Consider the following 13708-nt stretch of genomic DNA (forward strand, 5'->3'; position numbering starts at 1 on the left):
CTTATTTAAAGCGAGGAGGACCTAACTGGTTATATTGAGCGAATTAACAAGGCAAGGAAAGTTTGAAGGATTCAGTTGATGGAGATAGCAAATTGCTTATAATGTTTCGTTGAATGGAAGATGCCATCAATAGAGTAAGGCATTTCGAGGTTATACATCAGGAAAGTCAGGGCTCGATTTTTGCAATAGTGTCACCGAAGAAAAATAAAATTTTGTTGATGGGATCTGGATGGTATAAACCTTTGGAATTGCGGCTATGATGACCCGGGGCCAGTGGAATTTTGTTCTGAGTTTGCTGGAACTGCAAGGGGTGACTTTCACTGTGATAAAACGCTTAATACCAACCAACTTAACTGAAATAAATGATTTGAGATTATAAGTGCACCTACCTGTTTGGATCGTATTCAACCAGACGATCAATCGTGGGATCCATCAAAAGCTCTGCAGGGACAGGTCGTTGTGCCAACACAGAAACATCATCTTCTTGTTTCTTCAATCTCTTCTCAACGATATCGAGATTCTCAATTATCAAGTTCGTCTTAGTCTTCAAATCATGATGAATTTCTCCAATAGCTCTTTCTTGTCGCTGAGTTTGTGTTAGCAATTCATCAGATTTTGGTAGCAAATCATCAACAGAACTTTTTGTTCCAACGACAACATTCCACACCTCATCCATCTTTTCTGAAACGGAGACAATTGGCCTTATTTGTTTCACCAACGCATCAATCTTGCTTGATTTGATCAATGGCGGTGCCGTGGTCGTTGCATTAGGTGGAAAGGCTTCATTATGATCGACAACAGCTTCATGGATATCTCCAACCATTCGCAACATACGCCCAACATTCTCCGAGACGATGTTGATGTGGAACTGCAATTTCTTGTCGATGTTATCGGTTGTCAGTCGGAGTTGTCCTAATTCGTTGCTCATATGATTCATGATTTCAGCATTCATAGCTTTTGTGATCTCGATAACGTTCATGCTTATGGGTCTCTTTTCACTCGCTTCGGCATTGATGTCATCCACGGGCAAGAAATTGTTATCGATTTGATTCTTTAGAATTTCTAATTTCACATCAATGTCGCTGACTTTCTGATCTAGTGAGACCAGTCGACTGTCGATGTTAGTTGAAGTGCGTGGTGATCGGGTCCCGGCCATGTCGATGGGTTCGTAGATTTTATTGTCAATATTTTGTAGTTTTGAGATGACTGCATCTGTTTTCAAGATATTATCACTGACACGGCCATCGAGCGCTTCAACCCGCCTCATCAAATGTTCAACAGCTTTGTCTAAATTGTCGATACGTTTCAGCTTTCCCTCCAGTGTTGAGATGACGACCTCGAAAATGTTGAGTAGCTGTTGTTCCCTGTAACAGAAGTAATGAAAATGATTATTGGGATATGGTTGAGACTATTGGAAAATTTAAGATCAATTTTAAAGTTCTATTGAAGTTACGCGGTCGTCTTGGACAATACCTTAAGAAATTCACTTGTAGTACCCAAGGTACTGTCTCTTTGTCTAGTCAAAAATTGATAAGAACAATAGATACAACAACAATACATAGTACCTGAGGAGGGAGATAAACCGGCGGGGAGGGGGGGGGGGTGGAGAATAGCTCTAAACCCTAACGGAGCCAATGGCCAGCACTAAGATAACTCAGGTAAACCTCCACCATGCAGTTTGCAGTAATTGTAATGCCAAGTTCCAACGATAACAGAAGAACCTTAGGTGTACCAGGAAGAGAATACAGGTAATCTGGGATCCCTCGTGTGAAAAGCCAAGAAATGCCATCATTCTCAAAAGAAACTTAAAATATATACTCGTATGTCTTTCAGAGTTTCTAACTGGAGACCTTGTGGATGTCCAAGTCTCACTGCAAGCCGGGGGAAGAACCTGAGAGGCAGTCGTGACATAAAGATACTCCCCATGAGACACACCCGGTTCCCATCAGAATGCGTCGTTAGAATGGTGAAGTTCTGCGAGAGGAAAGTATTACCACTTCTTCACGGCTGCGATACCAGCGCCCCCATGGGATCTGGGCGAGCAGCAATGTTAATCGGAATCCTACGAGAACAGATTGGGACTCCTACACAAGACACTTGAGTGACACCATGACTCATGTATAGATGAGGGATGACATCAAGAGTGAAATAGAGCTGGAAACAGTGGTGGAAGGTCTCAGCAGAGTCGTTATTGACGCGTATGAAACCAGGTGTCCAGCTAAGACAATCAAGCCATCAAGGGACGTACCCTGGTGGGTACAAAAAAGCGCTGAGGACGTATAACAATGCAATCAGCAAAACAAGAAGAAACAGCTTCAGCAACAAACCACAGAAGCATCTAGGTTGAACGAAGTTATAGCCAAAGACAAGGCAATACCTTCTATCTATGTCTGTCTCAAGAAAGAAGATGGGACAATTACCGAGAAGGAGGAGCCAATAGAAACAAAAGAAATAGCACTGTTTGCATTTTTGGACACTGAAACTGGGGGTATGGGAATGCTTTGAGAAACTGAATACACTCGGCTCGCACAATATGTGGATGAACTGCTCAGGAAGACATGGACGCCTTCACACAGGTCAGAACTCTTGTGTGGAATCGGAAATGGATTCGTTGCCATAGCCTTAAAAAATGAAGAGGAGCAGCTAAGGGAACTATACTGGGCGATCTTACCAGAAATGGAGCAATGTTTATGGTGGGACACCAATCCACGACTACAAAGGACTGTTTAAACCGCGCTGAGGAGAACCTACGGATGATAGTGGGAATACGCCCTGGTCACTGCCAAATAAACTATCACCAGGGAAAGCTAGAGATATAAACGGACACTGAATGCAGATTCTGCGTGGAGTATGTCGAAATCTCCATACACGTTCCGAGGCTGTGTCAGGCACTTGTGCAAAGTAGATCGCGGCACCTGGGAGAATACTTAATACCAGATGCCAAGTTAAAATGCTTGGAAGTAGGGAATGTATCTGATTCGAACTATCCCTCTTTGAAGTCGACTTGACTTATGGTCTTTATTTCTTAATCTGAGCGAGATAATATTTAATTGACTTATGATAAGAGCTTGCCAGCTTTACGCTGCCCTACCGTCACGGAGTTGGTACAATGTACCGACCTTTTTTCGTTTTCTCAAGATTATTCTGGATCCCTGATCCAATGACGCCCTGTGAGTTGGGGCTTAAGAATACACACAGTCTTCTCTGCTTCTGGTATGAGGCTACTAAAAGGGACATGAATGTGTGGGCTAGCAACCTGCACATTTTGAAACTTTACTGCTACCGAAACGCCAACAACGCCTCGGATAGGGATTGACCTCACCGCCGCGACCTTTGGCTATCAAAAACGGACTATGATTGGTTTCCCAGAATGTGCGCAGGCTCTTCGACAACGGTAGCGAAGGTCCTCAGAATGTTCGCTTGCTCTAATTTGAGAGCAATTCCAGCGTTATAAGTTGGACATTCTGCACTTAAGCGAAATAAGATGATGTGACTCTGGACAGTACTCCTCTCTCTCTTGCCCTTTTGGAAAGCCAAGTGGTAGGAAGCGCGAACGTGGTGTCGGGCAGCTTCTGACGACTACTGCAAGGCCCGCCTGAGAGCAGGTTTTTGACAGATTTCTAATAGTAAGAATGCGGTCCAGGCTAAGAAGCGCTACAATTGTACAATGCTACGCATCAATGGAGTGGATTTATTGAAGAAGGATGCTTTTTACGAGCAATTACATGCAGTCGAGGTTGGGCTTCCTAAATGTAACATTGCAGTCGTGATGGTTGATCTGAATTTCAAGGTGGGATTTAACAACACCTTGTTCGGAGATGTGATGGAGAAACACGGTACGACTACGGTCCTCTAAGTTCAGCATCGACCGCTTGTATTATCCAACTATCGGTCGGCAGTGGGAAACTGCTGATCGGACGGCGGATATACTGAGTAATCGGCCTGAGTATATCGATTAGCATTGGGTTGCCATAAAAAATGCTCTTTTCTCGGGTGCTACACAAGTCGTCGGCCACGCCCCGTGTGGGCATCAAAAGATCTGGCTGACTACGGAATCATAGAAGTGAATCGATGAACGGAAGGGGCTGAAGGCTCTATTGACCGCTGAGTGATGGTGGGCGTGACATGCTCGAATTTCGACAGATAATCAATCGCTGATCAAGGAAGCGGAAGTTGCCGCACATTGGAATGATTTCAGAATTGTACGCTGCATTACGAAGGAACTAGAATGTGGTCGCTAATCTTTCAGTGGTTTTGCGAAAGGTATCAACGGAAAGACGTGGAAAGAAGATTTCACCATGGTTCGTAACCGTATTAGATCTGGGGAGGTTCTCTCTATTGTAGATTGAATGGCTTGTCACCGTAACATGCGGATACGGACTGTTCCTCCGAGCAGATGAGAAATCTTTTTGGCCATTAATGCATTCAAACGAAGTAAGCCGTACCTGCAGTTACTGCAGATCTGCTACTCCTATTCGTATGGAAATCTTGGGGGATGATCGTTAAAATCTTAAAGGAGATTTTGAGGTACTAAGTGGGGTCCACCGATCACCGATATTATTTCTTCTTGTTATCGGTGACGTCCTCCATGCTGTCTTGTCCAAAAGACGTGGAGGAATTCAATGGACGATGACATCTTTCCTCAAAAACCTCAACTACGTTGATGGCATCTTTTTGTTCTCTTACCGGGTCATGGAACTTGGCCAAGTAGCACTGGATTTGGAAAGAGAGGCAAGTAGAGTTGGGCTGAAGATAAACATTAACAAAACCAAGGTTCTCAGTCTGACGGGTCATGCATTAATGGGCAGAGAGATTGAAGTCATTTCATAAAGGCGTATTACAGTACGCTTTTAGCTTTTGCTCTTAATCCTCTCAGATACTATTCAACTCAGCTTCGAATTTGAGGAAGAAAACTATCCCCCGTATCCATTCCATCTACCTTAAGCTGGGGATATTAGATCCTAGTAAGAGTGGAGCATGTGATGGGGATTCGGTTGTAGAGTCTGCCTACTTTTTCCCTTGCAGCAATACTTTCGCCCGCTTCGATGTGGTATCTATGGGTTCCAGTTTTTAGTGTTCTTTTTCTACGACCAAGCCTTAGCACAGTACTGACCTTGGAACGACCATTTAAATGAGGGATGATGCAAACTATAATAGTAATGAGACTTTTCAGACTTAATAATAATCTTTTTGTTGTTGCCTCCGGTTACGTAGCTTCCATGACTACCCTGATCGATAAGGCAGAGAACTTGAAGGCTGACTTATTCTCCCAACCTAGCTTGACTACAGCCACGGGGAAGAAGGTACTCGAAAATCATAGCGACGTTCATTTTTCAATATGCTAACTGCTTCATTTTTAGCTTGCACGGATGCATAATTGTCATATTACGCATCTGAGACCCGTAGGTTTGTTGCATGTCTCCTTTCCTGCATTATTGAGAAGCACAGAAAACAGATAGCGATGTCCCTTATTGCTGTTCACTAAAAATTTGGGAACCTCCATGCTCATTTTCAAGTTGGGTAATAATAATAATCGTTAACCCGACACAGTGCAAATGTATCTGCGCCTTGAAGCATGTTAGAGCACTTCGTTCAGGACCGCAGCGGTCTCTGCAGGGCTAGGGTACCCTGTAGGAGGCAACGGATCATCATTGCGGTCAAGCGTGATTATTACTCTGATTTGATTCAGGTGCTCATTCACAGCTGGATCGATTGGTGTGAAATTTGAACCGCCATCTTCCGCTATGACAATTTAGCGGTGTAACTATTGGATACAAATTGGGTAAAGATGTAATAATACAAGTTGGGTAAATTAGTAATCAATCTGACCATGCTTTCGATTCAACCACGGATATAAATTATCGATGAGAGGTGCAGCCTGGTTTTATGGTTTTATGGCTTTACATTTCTTGGTAACGAAGAGATGACTCCCGCGAACACCATAACAGTCTGGATAGGCAAACGCCACCGCTGCGAATATCTTCATCTCTGAACTTGGGCAAAGTGTTTATGATACCCATCTTTACGAAGGATACCAGCCCATACCTCCACACCGTAGAGGGTAACGGACTGCGTTGTACTGATGGTAAATGTAGGGCCCTGGTAAATGTAGGGCCCTCAACGTTTGTCATAAGCTAACTTAAGGCGGGACTCTAGCTGAAGCTCATCTTCGTGCCGGACGTTAGACCATGGTACAAAACGGTTGGTCTTGGCTTTATAATTAATTAACCGATTTTGCTGAAACGGTTAGTTTACCTCCGCAACAAACTGTTTTCGCAACTCGTGAGCAGTTGCACTTCAGGCTGCAGCTCGTGGTTTATTCAACGCTCTCTCCTGCAGAGAATGTAACTCTTCTTTTCGCAGTAAGTCTTGCTTTGAGACCTACTCAACCAGATCTCTGACATGCCGCTGTCCTCCCAGCTCCGGGCAGGTTGTAAACGCATACCGATAGTCTAAGTACCCGTAATGCCTGTTGGGGGCAATCTGTAAATTTGCAGTCTATGTGGCCCTTGCGGTGTTTTCAGTGCGAAGCAGCGTTGTTTCCAACATTTTTCTGGAAGAACGTTGCAGACTGAATGTGCTTTTCAACTGCCGCAAATTTTGTGAGAGCCTATCACGTGATCCTCTTCGGCTTTAGCAAGGTCAGTCATCACCCGGCTTTTGTCCATGTCCACTCGCTTAGATACACTGATTTTTTCCGGAGTTTCTTTTTAGGAACAAGAGTAGAGAGAGAGAACAATGTAAGGTACTGAAGTTACCATCTCCTCTTCTCGGGCTGATTTCAGTTAACCCATTGGGGGGTTCTATCCCCACGTACTCGAGGAGGGCGATCAGACCTGAGTCTGCAAGGGACTCATCTGAAGTGGCCGGAGGTTATCTGGTACCCCTTAGTGGGAGTTTCATGGTGGTTGTGGCCTATATCGCGGGCAGAGCTCCTCGGAGCTCAAGCGTGGAGTTGCGCTGTACAACTCGGGTGCCGTACCCTTTAGTTCCGGCAGAGATGTTACATAGGCCTCGCATCCACTGGTATGAAAGCTGAGCCTGCACTCATTATAAACCAGTACTGCTGTGCCAGTTATGACGGGGCTCTGATTGTGGTCCCAAAATCAATCCGTGTCCGAAGAGGACCGTGGGATTATGCCTACTTGGCAGGTACTCACGTTAAACCCCCAGGACTTTCATCTTCGCTCCGGCATCACTTTGCGAGACTTCCTCTTAATTTGTACTCCATGGAAACGATACATCGCATCGGAGGAGATCACAATTGTCAGGAATGGTCGCTGGTGAATGACTAATTAAATATGATGTTTGATCGTACTCAGTAAATATTTTGACCACTTTTTCTTCTCTCCATCTGCATTGGCGGAGTATTATCTACCCCTAAACCTTTTTTCACTGATACGATTTTCTGATTTGAGTACTTCTTCCATCCCCCCTCCCGGCCAGGGGACAAGATTATGTTTCAGTTTTTCCAAAAATTGGTCAATCTCGTTGCTCTGTACAGACTATTTCGGACTCTGTATCTGGTGTATCTATTTTCTTCTTTATGTTCCATTTGTCGTTGTATCTTAATACGAGCATAGAACGGAAGCTACCCATTTCTTCCCATGGCTTTAAGTTCTCCTTCTCTTACTTTTTAATCTTTCATAAAATACAAATTCGCGGACAATGAAGAATTTCATTATTACATTCAACGTGTTCAGCGATAATAGATATTTTGGATCGCGATAGATCGATCTCGATTCCGATTCGACATTTGCCCAACAGTCATACAACTGAACTCGCTTACATAAAAGAAGACCTACAACATTTGGATTGCCTAAGCCTTCGCCTTTCTACTTGTTATCATATAAATAACGTTCAAAACTATCGCATAAGATAATTAAATCTTTCCACCTGTGTCACGGCTCAAGTTTCAGCACGAAATTATTCATTTATTGATAATAGATATATTTCTATCTTAGCAAAAGAAAACAATTGTGAAAGGTGCATAAAGCACTTGAATGCACGATTGTCTTGCACATATTTATGAAATGATATGACACCGCCATGTCTCCGATCGGTCAGTAGATCGTTACCAATCGCCCCGTATGCACTCAGAGGAACTGAAACCCATAATAGTCAAGATACTTGGCCAGTCGAACTATCTTATTGCTGATACCGATCTGATCAGCTTTGAAATATTAAATAGACGGACAGAAAAAAGAGAATGATCCATAGAGGGACAGACAGACAGACAAACGCATGGACAGCGCGAATCGGTCTTTAATAATAATAATAATAATAAGTGTAGTATGGAATTAAATACGTTGCAATAATGCAATAAGAGCGGACTACATACTGTTTTTAGTGATTGACCATTTGATCGAAATTGAAAATTTATATATTTAGGAAATTCATGGTTTGACGGGGTAGTAACGGCATGTCTCAATCGATGGCCTATAAGGCCATATAATAGGGCTTGGCACCAAGTGATTGCTATCACGAAAAGAGAAAGGCATACCGTGAAGGATGTTAACATACTTTGTGACTTATGAGTTGGGAAAATGTGAATGGATCTGGATAGAAAGTTGTTTGATGGACATTTTTCTTTTTCCTCTTTAAATGGTTAGTTTGTCATCAGTTAGGCTTAGACCTGTATGGAATCTAATCCATCGAACTTCACTTGATGTACTTAATAGTTACAAGCTTCTTACAAAGTATTTCCTTGGTGAAAGTGATTATTAGGAATTCTTACCCATATTCGTGACTTACAAATAATATTAAACAAATGTATGTATTCTGCATTGATAATTTGAGGAAAGTGTATAAACGTGGTCCTAGAATATGTAGGCAGGAACAGGCGATGGCCATTTTGGTTTAAAGAACAAGGAAACTAGGATGGCCTAGTCCACCAGTAATGACAACCTTCAAGTAGATATTGCAAGAAAACCCTTAGATTCTTTTCCGTTCCAACGGTGAGAAAGTTCGTTCAGTACCGGAAGGGACCAATATATGCGTACTTTTTAACGTAAGAGCATCAGAGTGACTTTGTAGGACCTTCCGGTTCCTTGAAAACTAAGTCCACAGAAGACGGACTCGTAGGCTACATCTGTTCCATTGGCGTGACCAGTAATGGAGTGAATGAGGGTTTAATTACTCCTATGTTTATTCGCATTTATTTTGGTTTTACTTAGACGATTTTACTACGCTTCTTCGTTTTTCTCTATTTTTCGATACACCGCATATATCCGACTGGGGCTCTAATGCCAGTATTCCAGGACTATGGGTTAGTTTGAAGCAGTTAATTACAGACTTCAGCTCTGCACAAAGTGTCGTTCAAATGTTAGCTATTTTATATTTTAATAATAATATTTTGCTTTAGTCAAAAGCAATCGTTAAGAATCCATTTCGCAATATGCAAGATCATTAAATCTATATGTAAACAACAAAAAAAAGGTTAATGATCGTTTTAGAAATCGGTTTGAAATTGGTTTCTTCTCTACTTCTTTTCTATAAAATTAAAATACGCTAAAACAATCCTTCTTCATTTGGTTATCTAGTGAATGCTCCCCGCGGACGAGTTCCAAATAAATTTTGCTTTGTTTGTATGGTTCTACAGTCGCCATTTTGTAAAAGATCGTCAAAAATAGTTTTTTTCTTACTCCCGAAGAGTTGCTAATCAATTGGTGTATAGCTTGTGTACTATAATTCACAAATGTACTCACAGAAATATCTTGAAAAAACCGTTAGGAATTTTGGCGAAAGAGTTTATTAAGGAGATAGGTCTGAAGTTCATGGTATTGTTCAGATCAATGTGGGTTTTGGGTACGTATCAACGAAAGTCTCAAATCTAAAATTTACCGCAATGTCGTCCGTCCTATCTCTAGGGTTCTGAGTGCTAACCGACTATAAAAGACAATGAACGGCATCTTGCGGTAATGGAGACGAAGTATTGCCTTGGACTAGTGGCGAGACACATTTTGGTCCAAAATGAGGATATCCGCGATCAATATGGGGTTGCACCAATCGTGGAAAAACTATGAGAGAGGCCTCTTCGATGGTATGGTCCCGTAATTCGCACTAACAAGAATTGCCAAGATTAGTCTGAACATCGAAGTCGATGGTAAGTGACCAAAACGCTGGTCGAAACAACGGGATATGCTGGATGGGGATTTAAAGGCCTCGCGGGTGCATTCAGATCAGTCTTTTGATAAAACTAAATGGCGAAAGCGATCACGACGAACCATCCCCAACCAACAGGACAAAGGCTGAGGAAAAAGAAGAAGATTTTCGACATTGCTGGAAAAATGAGTACCACTTTTTGGCTTTCCTTCGAACAATGAGAACATCGTACTCACCTAATTTTAGGGGTTAACCCCACTGGTGACTTTAAAAAAATGGATTTTTTATTGCATTTTTTTTAAAATCTAATTTATCTAAATAAAATTGAGTGATGATTTGTTGTGCGAATGACATGTTTGAAGGCACTCACTCGAAAGCTACTGAACCTATCTTTTTGAAGCTTGGCAATGTAATGCTTAATTGTTCGATTTTTTTCGATAAAACATTAGGGTTTTGTAATCAGCATCCATTCAGATTTAATATCGAAAGGTTCGTGACCGTTTGGAACTAAAGATTATTTTCATCAGATTCTCTTCAGCTACGATGAAAACAGACGATCCAAAGTTAAGTACAAAGAGAGCGTCAGTAGACACTACCCCATAACAGCAGGCGTACCATAGGGCAGCGTGTTAGGACCGGTGCTTTATCTTTTATACACCGCCGATATTCCAACTAGTGAACACATCGTAACCACAACCATTTCTGACGATACAGCATTACTCTACTCCCACATCAATCCCACAATGGCTGTAAGGGAGCTCCAAGAACATGTTAACATGTGACGGATTGGTTCACCAGATGGAATATCAAGATCAACGAGGGTAAAACGCAGCAAATTGCATTTACTCTAAGAAAGCGCAATTGTAGACCATTTCGCATCAACAATAAAGGCAGGTAAAAGTAGTGAGGTACCTAGGAATACATCTGTCTAGCAAGTTAAATTGGAAGACCCATATCCAGAAGAAACGGGACCAAGTCAAACTTGCATTCAGTAAACTTTAGTGTCTATTAAATAGAGGACTAAACTGAACCTAAACATAAAAAATCTTTCATATAAGACACTGCTGAACCCAATTTGGTGTTATGGGGTATAGGTTTGGGGATCAATCAGCAAGTTCAATCTTGCAATAATCCAGCGAATCCAAACAAAGATAATTATATGCAACAAAACCTACGTAAAAAGACTGGGCAACCATCCAAAAGCATTCTTATATCGCATAAATACCGCCGCTTAGAAAGAATTGACCCAACCCAGTTGGTTAATTTGGATTAATCTTAACCACCGCGTAGTAGTGCACAGCGGGAAAATGAGAGAATCTCAGACGAAGGAAGCTAGCGCGGGAGAAATCATCAACACTTCTATCGTAAATCCAGTACATATAATATCGTACCAAATCGAAACTACTTTGCTGGTACTAACTTCACCTGTTGAAGCTCCACTCGTGTATCAGCCTTACAAGGACTCTCGATGGAGCCTCAAAAGGAAATATGCGACTTTTACAAACCTTTTCTGAGCTTGGAAAGGGATACCCTACCTCGAAAGAAACAATGACCTAACCAGTAAAACCAATAATTGCAGATGGCAGGAGGCTGAAACATCAAACGTAAATTCTCCATCAACACAACTGCAGTAGATCCGACAACTATCATTAATTTATAAATCCATAATAATCTTGTAAAATAATTGTTATTTAACTAACACAGCAACGAGGATGGTCTGAAGAGTTTTCGACCTCACCATAAAGATGGCAGCACCCGTCAAGGAATCGCTAAGGAATCTTTTGACAGATACTGACCACAATTTCAGGCTTTTTTGACGCGTAGTTGTTTGACAATCATTTGAGTGAGTCGATGTGAGTATTTTTGTGAAAATGGAAACAATCGAGTGTCAATCGGTCCTTAAATATTTGTTTTGAAAGGCAATACGCCTACGCAAATCAAAGATGAGTTGGCAGCTGTGTGCGAGGAGTCTGCACCATCATTTACCATTGTGAAATTTTAGGCAGCTGAGTTCAAACTTCGCGTTCAAACGTGGAAGATGGTGAATGTTCGTCCAAAACCTGCAACCACTGACGATAACATCGCTAAAGTTCACAAAATGGTGGTAAACGACCGTCGAATTAAAGTAAGAGAGGTAGCAGAGGCTATGCATATGTCAAGAGAAGGTGTTTGTTACATATTGAATGAAGATTTAGGCATGAGAAAGTTGTCCGCGCGTTAGATGCCGCATTTGCTCACGTTAGATCGAAAACGAGTTCGAATGAACATTTCCAATGCTCTGTTGGCGAAGTTTAGGCGCAACCAATCAGAGGTTTGGCGGATATTAATTACTGTAGATGAAACTTAGATACACCATTATACGCCCGAAGCAAAAGTACTGTCAAAACAGTGGACTGTGAAGGAGGAATCGGCTCTCAAAAAGGCAAAAACTGTTTGTTCGGCTGGGAAAGTAATGGCGAGTTTTTTTTTGGGTGACCGCGGACTCACCTTAATCGATTATTTTCAAACAGGAAACAAATATTTCAGGAGCATACTATGTATCGTTACTCGACCAGCTAAAGGCAGAAATTGCGAAAAAACGGCCACATTTGAAGCAAAAAAATTCTGTTTCAACAAGACAAGGCGCCGCCTCACACCTCTATGTTTGCCGTAGCGAAAATTCACGGATTACCGTTTAAACTGCTTGACCACCCTCTTTATTCATCAGATCCCGCCCCAAGCGACTTCTTTCTATTCCCTAATCTAAAAATTGCGCTCTGAGGACAAAGATTTTCGACAAATGAGGAGGCCATAACGTTCGCAAAAAATTATTTTCCAGATAAGGACGCCGAGTACTATTTGGACGAGTTAAAGAGATGGGAACATCGCTGGGAGACGTGTGTAAACTTAAAAGAAAATTATGTAGAAAAATAAAAATAAATTTAAAGAAAAAATGTCTTGTATCGTTGTTAGGTCGGAAACTTTTCAGACCACCCTCGTATGTACTTGTTCATAAAACTCTTACTGCAATGGTAGGAGCAGAAATGTTAAACTAGACTTAAGAGTTGCAATAATGCAAGCGAGAGGTTGACAACCAACCTAATTCTTGTAATCAAAACAAATAAAGTGTAAAAAAAAATTAAAAATCAATCACCAACATTTTTTAATGAAAAACGAGTTACTGTCTTAAGTCTTTTGTTTTTGTCACATTCATTGGAACAAATCAGTACATATTTCCCTTTATCTTGTTTCACAAAATGATACCGCTAGGGATTATTAAATATTTCAATTAAAAATAAAAATCTAGATGTATTCCTTTTTAGTTAACTTAAGATTAATTTTTTTCTAGACAAATGTATATTTCGGCGTTTGCTTGTAACTTTCTTTAATGCTAAAATTCGAATCTTACAAAAGATTGGAATATTTTATTTCAATTTTGACCACTTTACTTCAACTCTTGATGTAGATTTTGTTAATGAATATTGTAATTATGCAATTTAATCTTAGATAACAGCACTATATTATAATAAGCACGAAAAAGATATATCTTGCTTGGAGACTTCGGGCATTTGGAATCAAAATACAATGAATGAGATTGAACATTTCTACATTTTGTTTTCCATTC

The 13708-nt window shown here is 41.2% G+C and overlaps 1 protein-coding gene across 2 annotated transcripts in view; it reads right to left on the reverse strand.

The window, feature by feature from the left end:
* LOC119646290 (angiopoietin-related protein 2-like) overlaps positions 1-13708 on the reverse strand; it is a 407175-nt gene that overhangs the window by 51268 nt on the left and 342199 nt on the right. For both annotated transcript variants that reach the window (XM_038046703.1, XM_038046701.1), the window contains exon 3: positions 390-1364. In XM_038046703.1, coding sequence (XP_037902631.1) covers positions 390-1364 — 975 coding nt within the window. The remainder of the gene's footprint in view (positions 1-389; positions 1365-13708) is intronic.

The sequence above is a fragment of the Hermetia illucens genome, chromosome 1 (assembly GCF_905115235.1).
Source record: "Hermetia illucens chromosome 1, iHerIll2.2.curated.20191125, whole genome shotgun sequence".
Taxonomy (NCBI): Eukaryota; Metazoa; Arthropoda; class Insecta; order Diptera; family Stratiomyidae; genus Hermetia; species Hermetia illucens.